The sequence below is a fragment of the Pelecanus crispus genome, chromosome 18 (assembly GCF_030463565.1).
Source record: "Pelecanus crispus isolate bPelCri1 chromosome 18, bPelCri1.pri, whole genome shotgun sequence".
Lineage (NCBI taxonomy): Eukaryota > Metazoa > Chordata > Aves > Pelecaniformes > Pelecanidae > Pelecanus > Pelecanus crispus.
In genome coordinates, this window is record NC_134660.1 from 4083392 (window position 1) to 4108750 (window position 25359).

General features: G+C 60.8%; 1 protein-coding gene across 1 annotated transcript in view; it reads right to left on the minus strand.

Annotated features, from left to right (window-relative positions):
* The window catches only part of KCNH6 (potassium voltage-gated channel subfamily H member 6), a 32698-nt gene extending 7677 nt beyond the window's left edge, over positions 1-25021 (minus strand). Inside the window, exons 1-6 of the mRNA XM_075722894.1 lie at positions 24946-25021; positions 21597-21827; positions 13238-13393; positions 6290-6501; positions 1307-1735; positions 135-534 (exon numbers count right to left, since the gene is read on the minus strand). Coding sequence (XP_075579009.1) covers positions 135-534; positions 1307-1735; positions 6290-6501; positions 13238-13393; positions 21597-21827; positions 24946-25021 — 1504 coding nt within the window. The remainder of the gene's footprint in view (positions 1-134; positions 535-1306; positions 1736-6289; positions 6502-13237; positions 13394-21596; positions 21828-24945) is intronic.
* Positions 25022-25359: the final 338 nt, after the last annotated feature.

Here is a 25359-nt window from a genome sequence, read left to right on the forward strand (position 1 = left end):
CACAGGCAGAGGGAGATGCTCTCTTAAAACCCCACATGCTACAGCCTGGTGGGTTTCTCCCTGTTTCTCCTCAGAGCAGCCCCTCCAACCTCCAAGGCAGGGATGGGGACAGCGGGGCATGGGCAGGCACTCACAGCCAATGAGCATGACACAGATGGAGAAGATCTTCTCAGAGTTGGTGTTGGGTGAGACATTCCCGAACCCCACGCTGGTGAGGCTGCTGAAGGTGAAGTAGAGGGCAGTGACATATTTATCCTTGATGGATGGGCCAGAGGAGAGGTCGCTGTCATTGTAGCGCTTGCCGATCTGGTCGCCCAGGTTGTCCAGCCAGCCAATCTTGTGCTTCATGTATGGCCGCTCCACATTGCCGATGGCATACCAGATGCAGGCCAGCCAGTGGGCGATGAGGGCAAAGGTGCACATGAGCAGGAAGAGCACGGCTGCTCCATACTCAGAGTAGCGGTCCAGCTTGCGGGCCACGCGGACCAGGCGCAGCAACCGGGCGGTCTTCAGGAGGCCAATGAGTGTGGTGGTCTGCAGGGGAGAGGTGAGAAACCTCAGGGACAAGCAGGAGATAAATCTGGCCAAAGGCGCGTCTCCAGCCTAGCCGTGCTCCCTTTGAAGGATAAAAATGCACTTCTAGAGCATGCATCACCTTGTCCTGGAGGTGCAATCTGAAATAGGTTAGATGAATCATGCCACAGAAAGGGCAGTTTCCCTCCGCTGACAATAAAGGGAACAAGTCCTGGGATTACAGGTGAGCAAGTGAGAGGAGCCAAGGCCAACCCCATGATTCCTGATAGGTCCTCACCTTGCCAACGGTTGCTCCCAAAATAGCTGCCTTTCACCCCATCCCATGGGGTGAGGCTGAGGTGGGTCCTCCAGGTACCACAGTAACCACAGAGGTTATTGCATTGCCGACATTTTGAGTCTGGCTGGCAATGCAACCCCAAATTTGGCCTCGCAGGTGTGTGGGGCCAGTCCCTAAACTGAAGTCCCAGCCTGCTCTGCTGGGTCAGCCCCAGCAAGGGGAGTGGGTCCCGTTAGACACTGTCTTAGCACTTACAGTAGGGTCTGTGTGTCTGTCTAACCCTACTAAATAAAATCCCAGGTCCCAGCTGCTTAATAAAAACCTATAATGACATCCTTGCCCATCCCTCTGACTAACCACCCCTCTCCTTGCAGATCTAGCCATCTACCGCTTATATCAAGCCATCCATATCCCTCTCTTTCTCTCCCATACATCTCTCGCCACCCATCCATGAGTCTCTTCCTGTCCCGATGGACCTCCAGGCCCTGCCTGTACCTCATCAGAGCCGGAGCGGAAGATGAGCAGGTCAAAGGGGATGGCAGCGACCATGTCGATGAGGAACCATCCCTTGAAGTAGTGGATGGCGATCTTGCCAGGGTGGCTCACCACCTCGTCGTTGATGTTGACATAGGTGGTACGGAAGTTGATGACAATGTCCACAATGAACATGATGTCCACGATGAGGTCAATGATGTTGAGTGGGTCACAGGAGTAGCTGCAGTCCCAGTGCTTCTCCTCCACCTGCTCCTCGTTGAGCAGGAAGGCAGCCGAGTAGGGGGTGAAGACAGCTGTGTAGATGACCAGCAGAAGGATGAGCCAGTCCCACACAGCCTTGAAGGGACTGTAGTGCAGGATGGTCCATCGGTGGATGCGCGGTGCCTGCAGCTTGTACTCGGGAAGGACGTCAGCACCCAGGGACAGCACCTGCCAGGAGACGTGTGTGAGAAGGACAGGAGACCAGGAGAGAGGTTGGATAAGGCCAGGAGTCAGGCGAGGGGCTCCCATGCGCTGGTAGGGCAGCGAGGAGCATGCAGTGGGTTTCCTATACCCTTTTCACCTTTGTCACCTTCATGTGTGTTTGTCCAGGAGGCCACGAGGTGAGTTGCCCACTATGGCTGACACCAAGGTCTGCCTGGATCCTTGTCCATCTCTAACGCCCAGAGCACCCTTGGGGCAAGTGTTTACCCTCTTCATGCCTTTCAGACCGTACCATGCTGGCAGGGAGGAAAGTGCCTCCTGCCATGTCTCCTTGTGCCCTCAGCTCTGTGCCACCAGCCCAGGAGCTGCTGGGTGTCCCTGGCCAGGTGATCCATGGCTGTGGCATGGCCTGGCCCATGGTGATGGCATCACCCCAAGGTGATGGCACGTTAGGCATCCCGCAAGCCTTACACGGTGCCTTTCTCGGCCCCAGCAGGGACCTTCCCCTTGATGTCCTTCTGGCACAGCTGTCCTCCAAGCAGAGAAGAGAGCTTGGGCCACCCACAGCAAAGCCTGGCCTCGGGCAATGCCCATTTCCCATCTGAGCATCCCCAGGGAGGAGGTGACCTGCGGCCACCAACGTGCAAACACCATCTCATGCGTGCAGGCACCCTCCCATATTGTTGTGTGTCCCTAGGTCTGTCTGTCCTCATGGGGACACGTTCTCATGGCATCAGTGGGTCCCCACACGTCCCAGCTCCCCCCTCCAGGACCAACGCCAGCTCCTGGTGGGCTCTGAAGCCACCCTGGGGACACAATGCAAGGTGCTGGGGACAGGGAGGGCTGGGGCTGTCCTGCTGTGGATGCTGAGAGACACTGGCGTGAAGGGGCTTATTTGGAGCTGGGGGCAGCCGAAGCTTCCCTGCCTGCCCCTGCTGCTCTGTTGTCCCCCGCGTGTCCCCACGGCGCTGGCCGTCAGTGCCACCTGCAGAGGAGGGCGAGGGGCACCTCAGTGCCCTTTCCCTGCACCGAGACCCCAGCTAAAAGGGTGCTTTTTGCCTGGCTGCGGAGGAGAGGAGAGAGGAGGCTCCACATGCCCTGAGGTGATGGGCACCACCACAATTCCGGCAACAGCTCTGGAAGAAGGGCCTGATCCTTCCTGCACTGACACCCATCTTGTTCAAGAGTTCAGGGGCTTCCCAAGGGCTCCTGGTGCTGCAACCCAGAGTGGATCCAGCCCCGCAGCCCTGTCCCACCACGAGCAGCTGCTCCCACGTCCCGCAGCCCCGGGATGTTGCTGTGTCCCACGCGCGGGGGGCCCCCGGCTCCTACCTGCCTGCAGCTTGCCCGGCGCCCCAGGCGGCAGCTGACCCTCGAAGTCCGGGTGTCCACCATGGGGGCCCCCAACCCCGTGCGCCCAGGCAGTGACTGGCACGGCGGGCGCAGCACCGGGGCCGCAGCATCGCCCATGCAGGCACGCATGCACTCGGCTGGGCGGGTGGGAGACACGCGGCTGCGAAGGGCATTTGGGAGCCCAGCGTGGATTAATCAAACCCAATCGATGCTGGGGCCCCCGTGGGGACGAAAGCGCCAATGGGGCAGCAGGAGCCGCCGACGTCGCTGGCGGATGGAGAGGGGAGGGATTGGAAAAAGTGACCCAAACGCAATCATTGCAGAGGAGAATGAGGCACTGGCTGGGCTTGGGGACCGGCTCCCACAGGGACAGCAGGGAAGGGGACAAGGCGATGCTGGTAAAACGCTTGGTCCCAAAGCCAAGGCGTGCCCAGCAGACCTGAGACAGGCTCCTACGCCTTGTGTCTGGGAAAACCAGCAACGCTCCCACCCTTAGCAGCCGAACCCCCCCATCCTGCCTGGCCAGAAGCAGCTCTGTGGGGCCAGTCCTGAATTCAGGCCCCCAAATGCTGCTCCCCACACTGGGACGCCTGCCCTGCCCCTTGTCCCTGCTCCTGGCACCTGGCTCTTGCAGCAGAAGCAAGAGCAGGTCAAGCCCTGTTGTTTTCCAGGCAGGAATTAATAAAAAACCACAACTGCAAAGATTTGAGGCAGAAAAGGGAAAAGAAACAACCCCCAAAAGAGCATCCAAACCAATGCAGAGCCAGGGAGCAGCTGCAGCCTTGTCCCTCTCTGCCCCTCAGGGATGGGGAGGGCTGGGGGTGGCACCCTTGGGTGGCCTGGGTGGCCCCAGGAGTCTCCGCGGGTGGCAGTGCCGGGTGCCCCCCGTGGCGATCCTGCTGGGTGCCCATTCCCTCTTCCCCTTCCCCCTGCACTTACCGGCTTCAGCTGCAGCCGCAGGCTCATAGTGCGGGGTGCTGGGTGCTGGCAGTGGGGTGCTGGGCGCCGGGCGGTGAGTGAGGGAGCCACGGGAGGGAGGAGGAGGAGGAGGAGGAGGAGGGATGGAGGAGGGAGCAGGGTGCATGCGGGCTGTGGGCAACGGAGCGGGGAGGCTCCCATGGCCCTGGCTCACCCAGGCCATTGCTCATGCCCCACGGGGCCCAGCGGCCATGCACCTTCCTCCTCCCTCGCCCCATGCTGGGGATGGGGATGGGGACCCTGAGCTGGGGAGGGGGGCCCACGCCAGAGTCACCAGGAGACCCTCAAGCACAAGCGGCTGGGCAGGATCAGGCCCACGGTGCTGGCTGCAGGCAGCCACTGACCCAGCGTCCCTCCCAGCACGTATCCTGACACAACTCAGCCCCCCATCCCTGTCCCCAGCACCCTTCTGCCCAGCTCCACCACCACCCGCTGCCCACGGGGCAGTTCGTGGGGACTGGGAGAGATGCAACCTGCAGGGCAGGACCCCAGCCTGGTGGCACTGGCCCCACGGTGTCCCCATGTGCCTCCAGCCGTGCTCCGGAGCCGCAGCCCTGGCAAGCTGAGCCCGGCACATTCATTGCACTTGTGACCTGCACTCCCTGCCTGCTCGCTGCGGGGCTGGACCACCCTGGCCAGCCTACGTCTGCCTCTCCCTGCCTGCCAGCTGGTATTTTTAGATGCTGTTAGCGGCGTCTCGCCGCTGTCTCTGCCTCACCCGTGAATTATTTAGCAGCCAGGAGCGGGGAGCCGTGGCTTGGTGGGAGGTGTGGGGGACGTTGGGGTGAGGACAGGCAGGATGCCTGGGTCCCCCGAGGCCATGGGGAGGTGTGGCAGGAAGGAGAATTCCATCCCATGCCATCCCATGCCATGCCATGCCATGCCATGCCATGCCATGCCATGCCATGCCATGCCATGCCATCCCATCCCATCCCATCCCATCCCATCCCATGCCATCCCATCCCATGTGGAAATTCAAGGTGAAGGGATGATCGACCTTTGTGGGTGTCGCACAGCTGCACCGCGGGGCCCTGCAGCCACCGCCCGTCAGCTCCGATCCCGTCACCCCACCACCAGCCAATGACCCCACATCGAGCGGCTGACACCACCGTGCCTGCGTCACCCCAGCGTGCAGCAGCGGTCCCCTGTGTGTGGGTGTCCCTTGTGATGGGGACGGGAGCACGGAGGCTGCTTGCTGGGGCATTCAGGGGCCGATCCCGGGCCGCTGCGGTCCTCCCCAGATCAGAGGGACTAAGCGGACTTCGGGATGAAGGGGACAAGCCAGGGGGATAACAAGCCTAAAAACTGCCCCGTGCCGTGGGGAGTGGGGAGCCCATCTGCCGTGCACGGAAGCCGCAAGGGTAAAGGTTTGCCGGCACCGAGACAGGCGGAAAATCCTGCAGAGCACCCTGCTCTGATAGGGCAAGCTGTCAAGCCCAGAGGCTTTTCTGGGGTCAGATGGCTGCATTTTCATGAAATTGGCCCTCGGCTGCTGCTGGCAACAGTGGGAGGTGCCCTTAGATGTATTTTGTACATCGTGGCTCTCCTGTGCCTCAGTTTCCCCACTGGTAAGAGCTCCCTACTCGTGCCTGCAGGATGCAGCAGCACCTTTCACACACACTGACATCCGTGTGCCCCCCACGGTGACAGTACAGTGCATGCGTGTCCCTCTCAGTGTCCGTGCACTGCCACCAGCGTCCGCGGCAGTGCCAGGGCAGTGCCACACGTGTCGGTGACGGTGCGGTGACAGTGCAGTGCCACCTGCTGTCTCCCGGGGGATCCTGTGGCCTGGCCACCCGTGTTCCCGGCGTGGGGTCCCCGACCGAGCGCCTCAGGACCAGCGGTGCCCCAGGGGCTCCCTCCCTGGCATTGGGGGGCAGGAAATGGCCAGAGCCTCCCCCACAAAGGAAGCCGCATGCACACACAAACATGCACACGCGTGTGTCCCCTTCAAGGCCACCATCGCACCATCAGCAGTTCATGCTGGTGTTCCCCCAGCCACAGATTACCAGAAATATTGATTTAGGGGAAAAAAAGAGCATTTCAACCATTCAGAGGAAGAAATAAAAATCAAACACAGGGATACTGGCATTTCCTAGGGTGGAAACTCCAGGTATCACTGCCCTCTCTGCTCCTCTCCTCCAACAGCCACAGGAATGTTGTGACCATACCCCAGTGGCAGCACCACCACCCCACCACTGCCTTGGTGGCATCGCACCACCAACATACCTGTGTGACCTTCTCGGTGACGTTCTGGGTGCGCTCCATCACCTTGTGGGGAGCAATTATCTCAATCTCCGTGGTGGAACCTGAGCGGTGCTTCTCCAGGTTGAACTCCACGAAGTTGAGCGTGAACTGGGGGATCTGGCTGATGGTCCGGTACTTCATGAGGTCCGAGTCTGAGGTGGAGTTTGGGGGGTTGGGTTTGACATGGGAAGCCTCTGAAAAAGGACGGAGAGGAACGTTGAGAAGGGCAGAGTGAGCAGGAGCCAATCTGCAGAGCCCTGAACTCAGAGTAGGACATCCAGGAGCTGGGGACCACCACAAAGTGCCACCAGAAGGTACCAATGTCTGCCTGGCCATAAGGGCTTGGCTTCTTCAGGGTGGCTCAGACATGAGATGCCCAACCCGAGATGCCTGAGAGGGGGCTGCTTTTCAGACACGTCACCCATCTTTTCACCATTAAACCTCCTTCAGGGGGCTCAGACCAGCTGCCAAAATACAGAGGCACCCAATATCCTTTGCTACCCCTGAAGACTGTGGCGGGTTGGGGACCAGCCCCAATGAGACCCACCAGGGAGGGATGCCAAAACTGGCATCAAAACAGATGAAGGAGGAGGTGGGTCTCCTCCACCCTTGCATGCTTCAGCCTGACCAACATAGCTCTTGAGCTGCTGCCTTGGTTTTTGGCCACCAAACTGAGCCAGGAGCTGGATGATGTCCCCTCTCGGATGTATTCTCCACCCCCAGGCTCCAGGTAGGGAGGTCAGAGCTTTCTCTTGAAGAAGAGCTGTAGTGGGGCTGGATCCCGGCAGTTTTGCCTGGGGACCTGGGGACCTGCCTCTCTGGGTCATGCCAGTGCAGGACCAGGGAGGAAGCCCCAGAGGTGGTCAGTTCATGGTCAGGCTTGTGGCAATGTATAGTCATGGAAGGGAGCATGAAGCCACACCCAGGGCTTCAGGAACATCCCCAAGCACCGCAGCCAGTGTGTCCCAACCTCTCTATCTCCTACAGGCAGGGCAGGGTTATATTTTCAGTTTTCTACCCCTTCTATCCCTTGCCCTCTGACATTGACCCAAGAGGTGTCACGGGCAGGAGGTGTCTGAAGACACTGTGAAGGTGCCCAGTTAGCACCAGCCATCCTGCTGCTGCCCTTCTCCTCCCTGCTCATTCCCCTTCCCTCCCTCTACGTTGTGTCCCCTCCTGAGGGTCCGTAGCCTGTGACTATTTGAGGATCATGATCCCCCGCCCTGTTTTCTCAAGCCAGACACCACAGACTGATCTCTCTCCATCCCCAGTTACTGAGGCTTCTCTTGTCTGACCTCCATCTTATTTGTCAGCATCTCTCTCACGAGAACAAGAGGTCTGGATGTGAACACCATGGTGGAGGTATGTTTCCTCCAGCCCTACAGAGTGGCCTGGCCGGTGTCTCATCCACCTCCAACACATGGACACAGCTCACATTGCGCATGCCTGCAGACCCCTTCCCTCCCTCCCAGGGAGGTGGGGCAGCATCGGGATGCCCCTTCATGTGGGGCAGCCAAACGCAACCTCACACGGTCTTGCATCTCACGCACAACACCACGGATGGCTCTACCCAAAGAGCTGGACCTGCCTATGCAGGGAATCACATGGAGACCAGCGGGTTTTGGGGAGAAACCCCCAGCTTATCTCCACTTTGCACAGGGAAAAGCAGTACAGGGTAAGAGACCTCCCCCCGAGATGTGCCGAGGCCATCGCCCGGGACCGTGGCTCCCGCAGTAGGACCGACAACTCCGGGGTTTTTCCCCTACCTGAATTTGCCCTCCTTTCCCTGAATTTTCTCTGGAACTCAGACCTCGCAGCCTCAAAGTTGTCCAAGGAGGAGACCCTGCGGAGGCTGTGGAAGCTGCCCCCAGGGCGAGACCGAAAGAAACCCCACGCAGAGTACGACCCTCGTGGGCCCAGCAAGGGAGGCTCTTGTTTCGGGGACGAGTGTTGTAGGGTGGGGTCAGCCTCCAGGCTCGGCCTCCGCTCCTTTTCCAGGAGGGATTCGGTCTCTGACTGCACACAGTTCTCCTTGGGCGATGTCTTCAAGTCCCTCAAAATCAGGGAGTCACCACCAGGCTTTAAGACAGCCAGGAGAAAGCGTTTTATTAGAAGGAGTCCTCGCGTGCTGGGGGGGAAGGAGGGGGAGCTGGGGGAGGTAGGAGAAGGGGCAGAGGGCTGGGAAGCGCTGCGGTTCCTGAGGTCACCTCCATCTGGGACAGGGACCTGCTTTGCGGTGGGGCAACCGAGTCCTCGGGGACTTGGCAGCTCCTACCTCCTACCAGCTCCTGCCGGAGGCTGGGCGGCCGCGGGGCGGTTTGCAAGGTGATGCTGCGGAGCTGGGAAGCAGGCCAGAGCAAGAAGAGAGGAGGAGACCCTAGGGATAGGCTTGCCTGGAGTGCCTGCCTTACCATGCGCTTTTCCGAGGTGTCCCCATGTCTCCCCACTGGACCTGCCCTTCCCTCACCTGCTGCAAGAGCTCAGGCCACCACCGAGGGTCGGTGCCCGGGGTCCTGTGCTGGCATCTATGGGAGGCGATGTGCTCTGCACTGCAAGCACTGGAGGAGCTGCTGGGCTTGTAAATTGGGCCATATCTGGTCCTCCCTCTCCTACAGCACCTCTTGGCCATTGCTAAACCTTATTCTTTGGAGACCTAAAGAGTTTCCAGCCTCTAACGACTTCTGCAATGGAGTGCACAAAGCAACCACCTTCTGGGGCAGAAACCCATGGGTCTGTGCCCATCCCAGTCATACCCACAGGAGGGACTGGGATTTTGCATGCATGCCCAAGGCACACTGTGGCTTCTCACTGTCCCTGAGGACCTTATTGCAGGTTTTAGGATGGGGTGCCTGGAGGGGCTGGCTGCTGGCTGCCCCTGCATCTGCTGGGCTGCCCCAACTTGGACCAAGCTCCACCAAAATGGCGGGTCATCAGGTTGTCCTCAATGCACATCTTCCATGAGTGTAGACCTGAAACATTGCAGTGCACCATGCAGCTTCAACCTGGGGTTACCCAGAGCCTTTAGCAGCGCTGGTGTCTGTAGGAGTGACATACCCAGTGCACCTGATAGTGCTACAGATGTCTTCAACTTGCCATAAGCACAACCTCTGAGAAGACAGGCACCTTTCACCTCATCATATCTGTAATCTTGGGGAGCAGCTTTATCCAGGCTGTCTGGATACACCCAGCACAGCGAGAACCTGGCGCCTGGGGATGCACTAGCAGAGCAAAAAGCCTCCTGCCCACAGCCCTGTGCCTCAACCTGCAGCATTTCAGAAAACAACACGTCTTTGCCCGGAGGTACCTTGAGCACTTTCGAGAGTCAAGAAGCCACCAAGAACAGCAACCTCTAAAGAGGTCCCACCAACATTTTTCCAATCTCATCATATCAGCAACGACAGCATCACCGTCCATCATGGAAAGCACAGTCTTTGCTGAAGGACTAAGCCAGAGCTGCCTGCGCTGCCTGCCCCCTGCCAGGATGACGTGGGGAAATGTGCCCGTTCCAGGTTTGCCTGCCAGTCCCTGCCAGTCCCTGCTCAGACCAGACCTGCTCCAGTCTCCTGCAGTCACCAGCACGTCCCCTCCTCGGGGCAGGGGACAACTCCCTGGAGCTCCACCATCCCAGACAACTTGCACTACGGAGCCAGACCTTCCTCCCAGCTTCGGCAGCGGTACCCGCCGGCTCGGCACATCTCCCGCTCCCCGTGAGCCACGGCACGTGCCGCACCGGGCTGACCCCACGGAGCAGCACCATCTAGCTCTATCCCATGCCACCAAAGCACCGTTGCTCGCCGCCAGCCCTCGCTGGGGCCAGTGCTCAGCGCTGACCCAGCGCCGGAGCCCCTACCGCCGGACACGGCCCGAGCCACAGCAGCCGGGGAGGAGCGGGATGGGGAGAGCGGAGGAAGAGCGCTGGGACCTGGCCTGAGGCATGGGCTCATATCAGACAAAGGCTACGGTTACCTTTCCATAGTCAATGGCTACTCCATCAAACTCACTGGTGGGCAGAGATTTCCGCTGGATTTTGAGTCGCCGCAGGGACGGGAGACTAAACTTCAACCTCCTACCTTGACCTTGTTAAAAAGAAAAACAAAACACAAGAGAGACAGATGTAACCTAGCTGCACGTGACGGCTGGAGTGAGATGGGTCGGGGCGGTGGCAGGGGAAGAGGCTACGGAGAATTCCGGGTGGCTTTGGGGGACGTATGTGCCACGCAGGCCTTCCTCCTCCAACACATTCGCTATTCCTGCACTGTCGCGTCTCCGTGTGCTCAAGGCAAACCCTGACCTGGCTTTCTGCACCACTGGGCTGGAGGAGAGTCCCCTGCAACTGTGGAGGCAAGACAGGAAAGGTGCAGAGCATCCCTAAGCCAGTTAAAGATGTTAAAGCCACTTAAGGGATTTGGACCTGGAGGAAATCGAGCCTCTAAATCTCCTTGGTGGGACGTGGAGGAAAAAAAAAGCGCAAAAGAGACAGCAAGTTAGCAAGGCATTAAGAAAAGTAGTTTTAGCAATTTTGTTCTTGGAGTTGTTCTGGATTTTAGGTGAGGGATCCTGGACTGAAGTGGGGGGGTCCCTTGCTGCCATCCTGGGGGCCCAGGAGACCTCCTCGCCGGAGCCTGGGACCAAGGCGAGGGCAGCCAGAGCTGCAAGGAGCTGCGAAAGGGGCTCAGGAGGGAAAGGGACCAGACGTGGAGAGGAACCGGCAGTGCCCACAGTGGGACCCAATGGCCCTGGCCGTGACACCCGGTACAAAGTTGCTCGTCCTCTTCTAGTGCTGGTCCGCAGGGGAGACCTCGGCCGCCTGCTACTGCAGGGTTAGCCTGAGCACCCAGACTCGTGCCCTGCTGCCTCGGGGCCCAGGTCAGCCCTGGGGTTCATCCGACCCCCAGCAGCACCAGCTGTACTCACTAACTGGACCAAAAGTGGCCTAAATCCTAGGGCGCGTGGGACGTGACATGAGCTCTGCAAAGGCATTGTCCTCTGGGAAAAAGCAGCATGTTGAGGTTTTGGCAAGATTTGCCTCCCTCACCGAGCCCTGACACACCACCGAGCCGCTCCCGCAGGCTCCTGACCTGCCCAGCTCCCCAAAAATGCCCCGGCCGATGGGGGGATTCCACACAGGGTCCCTCTGCTCGCCCCATCCCCACTGCCCAGAGCAGCTTTTCAGCTGGAAGAAGCAAAGCAGCCGACTTTCCCTGTGCATCAGTGAGCCAGGGACTGGCAACGCAGCCGCCTGCGGCCGTGTAATTAAAGACTGAGTCAGAAAACCCGTGCACGAGAGACCGATCTGGGCTGGCGCCAGCAGCTCTGGCCTTTCCACACTCCCCGGAGCTGGAGTGGGAAACCCCAGCAACGCTCCTCGGGATGCGCAGCGCAAACTCCAACGCGCAGGAAAGCAATAAGTACCCTTTTTATTTGGGTGTCTTCTGCAGTCAAAGGTATGTCTCAGGGTGGGATGGGGTACAGATGCATCATATGTCAAGATGTACTGAGAGCTGAGGGGGCTGCAAAGCAGCACTGGTGCTGGAATTTGGGATTTCCTCAGCAGCCCGTGCATAGAGGCTACCTGGTACTATAGCAATACACCAAAAATATAAACCTCATCGCTTCATAGACATAGGAACACATGCACAGGATATATATACATTCACACACACAGGTCTGTAAGTCCCGTGTGCGTTGGCCTGACGATATATAAATCCTGTCGCCACACACAGCACCCACTGCCACGGACGCAAACACCTTAATGGCTCCAGAATGTATGTATGCACCGAGTATGAATGCCTTAAAACTCACATTACCGTACCGCTACAATGGGCAGAGTGAAGGGTCCCTGTCAGTCCCCGATGCAGCCCTGGCTCTGGCTCCGGTCCCGGTCCCGCTGTGCCACCCCACGGGGCATGAGGGGACAGACCCGGGCTGCTCCCACAGCTTTACTTTGAGCTCTGCCCAAAGCCTCCCTACAGCGACCGGCACCCCCAGGGAGTGTTCGCATGAAGATATACGTGAGATTATTTCCCTGCTTAAAATATAGGTGACTGGTACCGAGGAGCAGACGGCAGGATACGAGCTACAACTCTCCCTCCCGAGGTCAGGTCTAACATCTGCATCCCTGGGTATACACATCCCCTTGAGAGCCTCACCGCGGCTCTCCCTTTGATCCAACCTTCCCAAAAAAGGGAGTTTGAATTTTCCACTGCCTCCAAAAGCCCCACAAAACCCCGGGATGAGCCTGGCACAGCAGGGAACAGCCCAAAGCCGGGGCAGGCTCAGAGCCATCCCAGCACAACCATCCTTGTGCCAGTCGCCTGCGATGATGTCCCCATAGCACAGCCCTGCCATCGGTGACACCAAATATCCCCCGGCCCTCCCGGTGACCCCGCACATGGGTGCTGCCCCATACCAGCACCTCCTGCCCCGGCCAACGCGGTGCTGCACGTACACAGGAGGGGCCCAAGGCGCTGCTGGAAAATCCTCCCAGCATTAAATACGGAAAGGATGCAGCAAGGCCGGGGGTGTGTGGAGGGGCTCCACGGCTCCGCTCACAGCGAGATGCCCTTGCCTTAAAAATGCACCATCCCATGCGGGGGAGTCGGTCCCCACCATGTCCCCAGGTCCCCGGGAGTTCGGGAGGGGTGTCTGGGCTGGTGTGCATGTGAGGGACTGTGCGGGGAGCACAGCCAGCTCAAAAGTCCTTTTTTCACCCCATTAGTGTTTGGCTGGATCAGTCCCCGAGCCGGCGGAGCTGCGGCTGTGCTGAAACACAAACCTCTGCTCCTGGGCACTCTGTGGGGCTCAGCCCCACGGCGCAGGATCCTGCATCCTTCAGCCCCCACGAGCTCCCGAGAACACCATGGGATGGGGACAGCGCCAGGGATGCTGCCTTGCCCTCCTGCCACCCCCGCCGTCCCCGCTGACACCCACCTCCGCGCCAGCTCTGTGACAGGCGCTGGTGCAGGCTCCGGCTGGCGCTCTTGGCGATGAGCTGTGCCAGGTCCTCGAAGTTGAGGATGAACATGATGACGACGCCGTCCTCGTTCTTCACCGGCACCACATCCACCAGGCAGCGGAAACACGAGGCTGCCGAGCAGAGACAGGCTCAGGGGGGGCCGCGCAGGGGGCTCTGCCCACCCACCCCCCCAGCACAAAACACTTTTGGTAGAAAAGTATTTTTTTAAGCATTTTGATGGGTGCAATCCCTGCCGGTGGGGACTGGAGGATTTGGAAGCCGATCTGAGCCCTGGGAAAGGGCCGTATCTCTGCAGCATCCCAGCTCGCACAGATCGCATCGTGCCTTTTTTTTTCTTTTGTCCCACAGAATCATTTATATTAATGTACTTTAGAGCAGCAATTAAAGAGTAGGTAATTAAGAACTAAGAAATCCCAGGTAGCGGTTTAACCTCATTAAGCATTCTGCTTGTAATCACGCCGTAGTTAAATGCCTTGCAATCGCCAGGCAGTTTTTGGGGACTGATTTCAGCTGTCTCCTGTCCTGGATGTGGGCAATGGGGGTGAGCCCGACCGCGTGCCCTGTCCTGACCCTGGGCAGCGGGATGTGGTGGGGTGGGTGTGATAGTCCCCAGGGACATCCCCTAAAGGCACTGGCATGGAGCAGTCAGGTGCAGGCTCATCTCACTCCTGCCATGGGGAAACTGAGGCACAGAGGGGCACAAGGACCGGCTCAGTGTCCTGGGAGCAAGGGGGGATGCAGGGAGGACCCCAAACCTGGCCACAGGGCACGAGGCCGTATGGATTTGCATGCTGGATGCCAGGTCGACCCCGCGGCTCTGCTTCTGCTGGCAGCCAGGCACCAGTTTGCAATTAGGGGCACCCAAAAATACCTGCAGGCCTTCCCCAAAGCAGCAAGTGGGGGATATGGGGGGGGGGGGGGGGGGTGTCTCACCCCTCTTGCCAGCTTCATGCCCCAAAAATCCTTCAAACACCCTACCTGAAGGTATAATCACTGCGGGTGCCTTCCTTGAGCTGTCTCCTGTTGCTTTGGCACCAGTGGGAGTGGGAGCCCCCGAGCCGCAGCCGCTGCCACAGCCCCCGTGGCAAAACCCCCGGAACCCACCCTGGGCTCCTACCCCAAACCTCCTAGAAGTGATGGGACAACCAGGTACCGCTGCCCGGCCGGTACACAGCAAAGCGACCTCCTTCCACAGCGGTTTTTGCCGGGTGCGGATCTCTGATCTCGCCTTTCCCCTGCTCTCTGATTACCAAGGATTAGCGGCTCCGGCAGGGATGTGCTGCCAGACCGATCCGGTGCTCTCCCGTTCTCACCACAGCCGGGCTCCGGCTGGGAGGGGGATGTTGGCCTTTCTGCGTATAATTTTAAGGAGCTCAGGGCCTCCCGTAATCAGGAGCAGATGGCCAGCATCGGGCAACTTCAAAATCTGCCGTGACGTCAGGGATGTGCACATACACAGACACACACACACACGCACAAGAACGGGAAAGAAATGGATACGGTGAAATCCGTTTAAAGGGCCCGGCAGCTGGGATTATTTCTTCCTTTATTTATTTCATTGTTGTTCACCACAGGGAGAGGAAATCCACTTAAACGCGTGAGCTGGGGAGGAGGCAGGGGGGGATTTTCAGCCCATAAAGCTGTTTCGAAGGGACGCACGGGCACGCTGCGGGCTACCCGCGTGCGGAGCCAGTGGGGACGGGAAGAAATGAGCCCTTTCCCCTCCCTTTGTCAGGAGTTTTAGGGACCTAAAAGGCGAGCGGTGGCCTTTAGGTGATGCTGAGTGAGGGACATGCCCTGTGTGATGCTGAGGCACGTGGCCGGTGGGATGACCCGGTGCCATCCCTGGGATGCTGTGCCTGTGCCGGCGTCGGTGTGTGCAGGGGCTGTGTGCCCGCTCGCCTGTGCGTGTGATGCCCAGTGGCACCAGATGCTTTCTTCTTCGGTGTGTTATAAAATGAGGGGTTTCTTTTTCCCCCCCACAGGTGATTTTGAAGCATCACCAACTGCCCTAGGACCAGTGGGGTTCATCTCCATGGGCAGCCATCAGCTCCACACTTCCCCCCCCGACTGGGAATCCTGATCCAGACGGCCTGATCCTGGCTCATGCGCTCTGCCCTGCTTCATCCCTTCCACTGCTTTGCTTTTCCTTCCTAAGCTCCTCCGTGGTGGTGGGAGGGGATGGCCTCCGAGCTGTTCTCACAGGGGCCAGATCCTGGCAGGCCCTACGTGGCACGGGAAGGGTTAATCCCAGGCTGATGCTGAACAGCTGCAAACTGGGCCCAGTTACATCCCTGTTGGAGGGATATAAGGAGCAGCTGGGAGGAGGCTGGGAGGCAGCTGGTGTCTGGTTTGATCCTGCAAATCTGGGGGGTGCTGCTGCGAGCCCCTGTGCTGATCCCAGGGGAATCGCCCCAAAAGTGGCCCTGCCAGGCACAGCCCTGCGTGCCAGGAGCTCGGCGCCCGGCTTGGACGCGTGCCCTGCAGCACGGATGGCATCGGGGGACAATGGAGCATCAAGGATGGAGCCGGGGTGGGAGCTGCGCGTTCCCTTAAGCCTGGCCCAAAGGCAGAGCAGTCCTCCAGGATTTGGGGTCTCTGGGCAGCTGTGATTTGGGGTGCCCCTGGCTCTGTGGAGAGGCTGCAGCTGGCAGACCCCGGCACCCTGTGCCCTGACTCGGTTTCCCCACAGGGAGCCAGCCTGGGCTCTGCACGTGCCGAGCATCCCCATCCTTCCCTGCAAAAACCGGGCAGCCCAGACCTGCTGTGGCACCGGCGGGCTGAGCCGGCCTCGGGAGGGACCTTGCGCTCCCGTCCTCGTTCCTCCATCGACTGTCCCCATCCATCTGCCCGTCTCTTCCCTTCAGCTGTTCAGCTAATCTGTCTCCATCCATCTAATTTTATCCAGCTGCCAAAATGATCTCTTGGAGGAGCCCTGGGGGCATTCGCAACCTGCCTGCGCTCCGTGGGGCTGCCTGTGCACCCGTCTGGGGCGAAACCCTGCCCGGGGGCTGCGGAAAGGGCTCGGCAGGAGGGGTGCAACACTTTTGGAGGGTCCCACACCCGATGTGATGGGTTTGCATGGACTGGGAAAAACAGCTCATTCCCTATAACCCTGGGCCGGGTTCGCTCTTCCCAGCACCCAGCCCATCTTCCCCCAGGCCGAGTGCTCGGAGGTTTGTGGTTTACGACCCATCTTGTCTTCTGACCTTGATAAAAGCAAACACTTAATAACATTAAAAATGTCATCATCAGGGGCCCTCCCTCCCTGGCCCTCTTATCCTCTGCGGCTTGTGGTTAATGCATTTGTTGGTATCATCAGTATTAAACTAATCAACAGGACATGGGGGTTTCCAAGAGCCGGACACAAACCAGTATTGTTATGAATATTAAAAAAGCAAGCTATTAATCTCCCCTCGGAGCTCTTTCCAAGTCCTTCCCTCCCCCCGGCCAGGAGATTTAATCTGCAGGGTCTCATGGCAGAGTGGCTAAATCTATAGTGGTATTATATAATGGAGCAGAGGAAAGGGGCTGGGAAGGGCGCGGAGGGGAGAGCTGGGGACGGAGCTGTGCTCCGGGGCTGGCTGGCATGCCCGGGGGGACGTTTGGGAGGGCTGAGCCTTGCTCCTGTCCGGCAATAAATCAGTGTCGGTGCAGTAGAAACTTCAAAGGGAAGTGCAGATTGCTGGGAGGCCCTAAAGCAAATCCTTGAGGCGGGATGGAAAATGACGGAACTGGGGGCTGAGCCGGTGGGGATGGGTGTCCCTTGGGGCCTGGGGTGAGCGGTGGGTGCTGGGGAGCCCCCGCACCCGGGTCTGCATCCCCCTGCGCCCAGAGGGGATGCTGCTGGTGGGGTCTGCACCGGCCCTTCTCCCCACACCCAAATAGGGCATCAGGAGACTGAAACCCGCTGTGACACCAGACTGGCAAAAATGCTCCTTGCAGCAACCCCCGAAGTGCTAAAATGACCTTATTAAGTAATGGTGGCGGGCCGGAGGTTACCCACTGTGCGGTGACGAACAGCAGGGATTTCTCCACTTAGCAGGGAGCTCGCCGGTCGGAGGCAGCAGCGGAGGGGGAAAACCAGGAGGGTCGGGAGACTAAGGGTACCCACAGACGATGTGGCCATGAGAAGGATGCCTCCAAGCCCGGCAGAATGTTTTGGGGTGCAGGTGGGAGGATGCTCTGATCCCCAGGAGCCCAAGGGGGTCCCGGATCAATAGAGGGGATTGGCAAAATGCAGCTTAACCTCCACCACAAGCAAAGCGAGCGGCCACATCCAGGCCCGTGGTCCTTCCCTTGCTAAATCCCCGCCGGCCACAGGAATTAGTCCAGCTTAGCACAGGGCTGTGTGGCCAAAGCTGCAGCGCTGATGTTTCCCGGGGCTGTCCGGCCATCCCGAGGGCCCTGTCCCCACAGCACATGGGGCCACCTCCCACTGGGGATGCAGCAGCCAGCAAGGCTGGGGATGGAGGGTTTGGGGTGGGAATTGGAGGCTCTGCCAGGGCAGGGATTTCAGGAGAAAGCTTCCTGGGAAGCATCCCTGGGGGTGCTGGGGATGCTCTGGGCCTGTCCCTCCATTCGTGGGACATCTGGTCCGAGCACAAAGCAGCCAAGGAGCTGCAGAAAACAGAAAATGTGTCTCTTCCAGCTTTGTGCCCCGATCGCGCCATCCCCGGGGCAGAGCTGGGGCATGGTGGTAGCCAGAGCTGCAGCACAGCTGTGCCGACGATGGCAGAATTGGCCCCACAGCACGGGATCTCCGGGACCAGAGCGTTTGTCATTGCGAGGCGGGATGTTTATATGTCCCCATCTGGAATCGGGCCATGGTGCCTGTCCCTTTCCTGAGGTCACAGCCCAGCGCTGCCGAGCCCGACCCTTAAAGGAACGCAAAGCAAATGGCCCCGGCTTGGCTTAAAACCCACATTTTTGTACAAGCAAAGAGCTCAAGTTGGGATTGGGGTTTTGTCAGCTGGCCGTGCCTCCCTGCTCCACCGCCACCCGGGAGGTCCCCTCCATCCTGCCCTGTCCACCCCATGGGGCAGCAGCAGAGGCTCCCTGGAGCCACCGGCACTGGCCCCCAGCCCCGCTGGTGCCAGGATCGGGCAGCTGCCGGCAGGATTTGCCCTCCTGCTTCCAGCGAGCCTGTCGGCACGTTGCACGTTGTTGTTTATAAAGCTGTACAGAGAAACTTTGGCCGGATCCATCCCTGCCTGCCTTAGCCAGGGCTCCCTGGCAGCAGCTGCTGGAGAGGTGATTGCTGTACCACAGATGTGCCCCGGGCTGGGGACAGAGGGGCCATGTCAAATGAGTCCCCCTGTCCCCCCCCAGGTGCAGTGACACCCCACAACCTGTGGCTGCCAGCCCCGCAGGCAGCTGCCTGCTCAGGCACTCCATGGGGAGCTGGGGGGCCACGTCCTGGGTGACACCGGCTGCCCCAATCGCTCTGCGACCTCCCCCTGCTCCTGGAAACCCCCAGGGGAAATCCCGGCTTACGGCACCAGTGCAACGAGTTTGCCAGGCGGATCTGGTCCCTAATCCCCCGGCCCCAGGGGAGCGGCACAAACTGCTCCTGCGGGAGGGGACCAAGCCCGGGCTCTGCCTGGGGAGGGGACGGGGATGCAGGGGCTGGGGCCGCAGGCGGTGGCTGCCCCACCAGCTGCTCCGGCTGTCTCGGCCCTGCATCTCCCCTTTCAGATTCATAAGCATCACATTCATGCAGATTAACAGCGAAACGCTCGGCGGGCACTGCCAGCTGCTGCCTCTCGGGCCGTGCCAGCGCCGTTGTGCCCAGCACCTGTGGCCACCGGCCCCGCTCCCGGGGTCCCCGGGGGCTCTCGCCGATGGCTTCACTGCAAAGCACATCAACCCTGGCGGGAAAAAACCCCAACCCTGGCTGCAGCTCAGCCCCGCCAGCCCCTCGGTGCTGTGCCCAGGGGACGCCGGATGATGGCTCAGCCCTGGGCACCGCGAGGAGCGTGCCCCTGGGGCTGGTGGCCGTGGCTGCTCCTCGCCCCAGCGGGAGCTGATCCCGTAATGACGCCCTGGCTGGGGCAGCCCAGCTGTGTGGCATCTCGTAAGGAAATTAACTTTTCACTGATCCCCTGGCTTTGAGCGGGGGATTAGAGCCCACACGCACCATGGCCGGGCTCTCCCCTCTTTCCGAGGCCTTTTTGGGGCTGCCGTGGCAGGGAGGGACAGCTGCCCTTGCTGGGCTGGTCCTGTCTTCCCTCAGCTGGACTTGGTTCTTGGCTCCACTTTGGCTGCCCGGAGCTGGGCTCGCCATCAGCACCCGTGGCTCCTTTTATAATTAGCTAATGACAGCACGGGCGTCTGGGTGAGGGCTGAGCAGCAAGGCTGTCCCCAGGGACAGGCATCACTCCCTCATACAGCATCCTGCCTGTACATGGGCAGAGCCTCCTGCCCAGACACCCGTGGGTGCCCCCCGCCGCACCCACTTATCCATCCCACCCTGGCCCTGCAACCGGAGAAGCGAGGAAACAACCCCGCGAGCTGCAGAGCTGGGAATACCGCAGTAATAAACAGCAGGTTGAGGCTGGAGATTGGTGCCGCCGGTATGAAAAGGAGGACAGGCGGGTTCGGAGCCTCCGCCGGCTAATTAAGCAGCAGCTCCCTATAATGCAAAGGCCTTTTCTTTGCCGATAAGACCCATTTATAATGGGCTGAGCGGTTGCAGGCTGAGTGCTGGGGGGAAACAATTGGAAAGCATATTGCTGGTGGGGCTGGGTTTTAAAAATAGACATGAAGGGCTTGTTTCTGGGCTTTTTTTTTTTTTCCCCCTTTTTTTTTTTTAATAAAAAAGAGAAGAAAGCACCTCAGAGCTGTGCTGAGAATTTCCCGTGGCCTAGAGAAAGAGCAGGGCTCCGAGGAGAGCACCGAGCATCCCGCGAGCCCGGCAGGAACGCTTCAAAGCGGGGAGGATGGCGCTGGATCGGGCTGCCAGCTGAGCGGTCCCCAGGGGATGGATGGGGAAGCTATCCCGAGGGAACAGGGCTGCACACGCTGTCCTTGTCATGGCCACGCGTTGGCGTTGGGATGGGAGCAGGGGGACAGCATGTGCCTGCTTCTCCTCGTGCCTCCCAGGCTGCGCTGGGCTCCAGCCAGCCCCCTGCAAACCGCAGCGGCCGAGGGGGGATGCGCAGCCCAGCCCTGGCACCGCTCCCTGGCCCTGCTTCACCCGGGGCTGGCCCCGTGGGGAAGAGCCTCGACCGGGTCCCTCGGTGAGGACGGAAGGAAAATCATCCGGGAAACGCGGTTGGTGAGCGGCCTGATCCTGCCACCGCGCAGGGTCCAGCCCCGCCGGGTTAACCGTGCGGGTTAACGCACGGGGGTGCTGCCAGAGGATAATTCCCAGGGCCGATACGCTGGCACCTGGATGCCAGCCCGGGAGATAGGGTCTGGGAGGGAGGCCAGGACACCCGGGTCCCAGCCCTGGAGATAGGGTGCCGGGCCGGGAGCCAGGGCTCCTGCCTTCTCCTTCCCTTTGCTTCCAGTTGTTTCTCCTCCACCCTGCCGCCCCGGGAGCTGCCGGCAGCAGGGTGCAGCCCCTTGCTCAGGCCAAGCTCCCATCAATACAATCTAAAGCGATGGAAAAGCTCCACAGGTTGAAAAAAGGAAATACTTAATATTTTTAACCTCTAGCGAGCACCCAATCTGCATTCCCCCACCCCTGGGAGCCCTGGCCGCTGCTGGTTTGCAGCATCAAGCACTAAATATTTATTTAACTTCCTGCGGTATTAGAACTAATCACTAGTATTTTCCATCAAAGCTTCATTTTCATCTTAACATAATTCCATCTGTGCACGCACAGCCGCATCCTGCTCGCCAGACAGGCGGCTCTGAGGCCATCGGCTGCACCCGCTTTCGGCAGAGACGGGGAGTCTGTCTCATCTCATCTCGGAGCCCAGACCGGGAGACTCATGTCCCAGCCCTGCTCCTCCATGAACTTCCCACGGGATCCTCATTCATGACGCAGCGATCCCACGAGAGATGCCATTGCTCGTCCTAGCAGCTCTGAGCCATCACCAAGGGCTCGCAAACGACCCGATTCCCAAACAATCTGGCCACAACTTCCATCGCTCGAGGTCCCAATGCCCCCCATGCCCCATGACAGCAGAGACGGCTCCATCTCGCCAGTAGCCACCATGGACTCGCCCTCGGCAAAACCCAGGGTCTGGGTGCAATCCCGATGCCCTGGTAGCATCAGACCCCCTTTGCCTCCCACCCCCGGCTTCCGACAGCCCAAATCCCGGGCAGGTGACACCTCCCACCACCAGAAAAAGCAACTCTTACTGTCTTTGCGGTAGTAGAGGATCTCGAGCTTGCACTCCTCAGAGCCGAGCAGGGCCTGGGTGAGCTGCGCGATGGAGCTCTTGGTGGTGTCGGGGCCGGTGAGGAAGTCGCAGGTGCAGGGTCGCTGCATCACCTCCACGCGGGAGTAGCCGAACATCTCGCAGAAGCCGTCGTTGCAGTAGATGATGGTGCAGTTCTCCATCTGGGCGTTGGCGATGAGGAACTTGCGGTCTGCGGGGAGGCAGGAGAACATGAGGCTTAGGGGGTGGTGGGGACCCACAGGGATGGGGGACAGCTGTGGTGGGGGGGGGTGCTTGGGTTTTTTGATGGCACCCGCCGTGGGGCTTGTGCAGGGTCGGACTCCCCGGGGACACTGGTGACAGGTCTGGCGGGAGGATGGCTGGTGCCAGCCCACACCGCCCCGGCTGCTGCCCTGCTCTTCAGACAGAGAAAATTCCCCCAATTTCCTGTGACTTGGTGACTGTGGGGACAGGGGGACGCAAAGGGGGGTCCCCAGTAAAGGCAGTTTTTGCTCGATGTCTCAGCCTCGATGTCTCACCGCTCGCATGTGGGGACTCGCTGCTGTCTAATACATGGGCAATCTGTCCCTGACCGGCACTGCAGGCAGAGGGAAGAGCTGCAGCGTCCGTCCCTCCCCAGGAGCTTATCAGGGACCTGAGTTCTCTCGGAGACTTCCCACCCTTGCTGAGATTTGACTGAAGTCAGGCAAGGGGCGAGAGGAGGAGTGAGCGTGAGGCTTGGCTTCGTGGGAAGCCGGGTGAAACCCATCACACTAATGAATCTTCTAATGTTTTATAGGATAATTGTGCCTTCAGGCTGAAACTGAAATCCAGACCCGGCTGGGCTGCGTGGCCCCTGTGCTCAAGAAGAAAAGGGCGGAGGAAAGGGGAAACTGAGGCAGGGAGTGGTGCTGCCCCATCCCCTCCTGGTGCTGCAGCCGCCTGGGCTGGGCTGGGGCCGGACTCGCTGTCGTGCCGGGGTGTGTGGCAGCACTGCCCAGCCCACCTCGTCCAGCCCAGATGGAGCCGCTTCCACCCTGATCCTGGGGGAGACCCAGCCTAGAGCTTTGCTTTGGTTTGATTTTTGGTTTTTTTCAAGGAGATCGGGGGGCGCTGGGCTGGGGGAGGACCCTCTCTGGGACAGGGCTGCTGGGATGTGACGGGGGGCTGCGGATGCTGATGCGACGGATGCCGTGCCCCCCCCAGCAGCATCTCCGGGCTGGAGCTAGCGGCAGGTCGGAGCAGAGGGTCCGTTTGGAGGCTGCCTCCCAGCCCAGACCCCAATTAATCTCCTGGATTACCCAGGAATGGCATCTGCAGCCTGTGCGCTCCAGAGCCCCGCCGTGCTCCAGCCTTGCGGGGAATTTCACCCAAACGCGGGAGGAACCTCCGCACGGCTTCAGCACCCAGCGCCGGGGCCCGGTGGGGTGGGGGGACCCCTCCCTGGCACATCAGGGGCTCTCCCTAATGTCACCTGCAGAGTCCCAGCTCTGGAGGATGCTTCCCAGTAAAACCAGTGCCCCCAGGGATGTTGCACCGAGGCATCCTGCTTCATCGCACCCTGAGACAGCCCTCGGTGGCCCTTTGTGGGGGACTCCCACCCCCACACCTTTCCCTCTCCCACGCAGGGCTGATGCCAGTGCCAGCGCTGCAAACAGCACAAACCACCACAGCCAAATGTTTCCCCGTTCCTTCTTCCCGCTCCTTCTCTATCCAAATCCCTCTGCCAGCAGGCAGGCGGCACAAGGAGGGGACCTTCCCCCAAAGCCCCGCTCCCGGGGCACGCTCCCCACCTGCCATCAATGTTTCCCCATCCAGTGCCAGCCCTGCAGGCTGGATCCAGGCTGGGCTGGCGCAGGACAGGATTTACGGGGCTGGCAGGGTGCCGGAGCGAGCTGTGCTCAGCGCAGGGGATGTGACCAAGGCCGGGGTGGGAAGGAGCTGCAGATCCAGGTCTCCTTGGGGGTGTTTGCACCCCAGATTTGCTTCCTGCCCTGTCCTCAGCTGCAGATCCAGGTCTCCTTGGGGGTATTTGCACCCCAGATTTGCTTCCTGCCCTGTCCTCAGCTGCAGCTTTGCCCTTGCTCCCACAGTACTGGGGCTCTGCACCGGCCCTGGGAGAGAAGCGTTGGGCCTCTCCAGCTCCAGCGGGGACTCAGCGGGTGCAGCTGCACCCACGGGAGCTGCGGGGTGGGGGTGAAGGCAGCCACAAGCAGGGGAGGACACGCTGCCAGTGACAGCGATGTGACCAGGGAGGGGGGCTGGTTTGGTGTCTCCCAACACCTGTCACACCATGAAGCTGCCGCGGGGGAGCACGGGGCGATGTTTCGGCAGAGCCCAGCTGGTGCCCGACATGGCTGGCAGAGCGTAGGCAGGGAGCGGGCAGGGACGAGGGGGCCTGGCTGCTTCCCCGCTGGCACGCTTTGCCGCGTGCCCCCGCTGCTCCCCAGCCGCCGCTTCCCAGCGGGAACTGATAGGAACCAGGGACAGTTTTTCTCGCTTTCCGTCCCCAGGGTCACGTCACTCACTGCCAGGGCAGACAGCGCAGATCCGGCAGGGATGGCAGTGCCAGGGACGTTTGCCCACCCGGCAAACTCGGACACCAGAGAAAAACCACAGCGAGCTGGGGCGGTGGGGGGTGCACAGCCCCGGCACCCCGTGGCAGACCCCGGAGCACAGCTTTTGGGGGGGACCCCGGTCCCCCACTCCCCTCCCCTTGTCCCTGGCTGCGTAGGGGGGACCCAGCCCCATCGGAGTGCCCAGACAGCGGAGCCCCCACGGCCCCCACCCAGCCGCACGCAAACCCCAGCAGCTCCCCGATGCGCACGAACTCTTTGCTATATTTGACACGAAAACCAGCCCAAAAAATGCATATAAAGGGATTACTCCGAGCAACAGCAAATGGCAACGTTTCACCAGGGACGGCTGCCTCCGAGCAGCGCGGAGTTGAAGGCAAACAGGCAGCGAGCCCGTCTGCACCCCGCTCCCCCAGCCCGGCCAGCCGGGACCCCCTCCCCGCCACCCCGGGGACCCCCTCCCGGCCCGGGGGCTGCCGGCGGGGGGGGGCTGCGGTGTCTCCGGCCCCCGGGGGACCACCGGGCTGGGACCGCTCGTCCCCCTTGTGCCGCCCTGTCTATAAATACCCGCGGGGCCGCTGCCCGGCTGTCGCCCACCCCTCTCCCCCCGCCCCGGGAGGTCACGGGGCGCCTTCCCTTCCCCGGGGACACCCCGCGGGTGGCCCCGCTCTGCCCCCCCGCCGTGCCCCGCAGGTGGGGGCCGCCCGCAGCCGCGGGGGGGAGCGGGAGCGGGGCCGGGGGTGCGGTACTCACTTTGCCCTTCAAATTTGCGGATGATGGTGTCCAGGTAGGTGTTTTGGGGGGCCACATGGCCCCGGCGCACCGGCATCGCTCCGCCGCCCTGCGCGCCCCGGGAGCGGCGGAACTTCCCGCGGGGGCGGCGGGGAGCGCGGCCCGGCCCCGGCGCGGCTCGGTACGGCCCGGCACGGCGCGGCCCCGCTCCGCCTCACCCCAGGGCTGGCCGAGCTCTGGAGCCCAGCCGGCCCGGGGCTCCCATGCTCCCGGTGGCCGGAAGGGGGAACCCCTCCGCCCGCCCTGCCGCGCCCGGCTCCGGGCGGGGGCGGCCGGGGAGGATGAGGATGGGGGGGGGGGGGGAGGGAAGGGGGGAGGACCCGCTTGAAGCGGGGAGAAGATAATAGACTGAAATAAGAGGAGTAGAAATCCCCA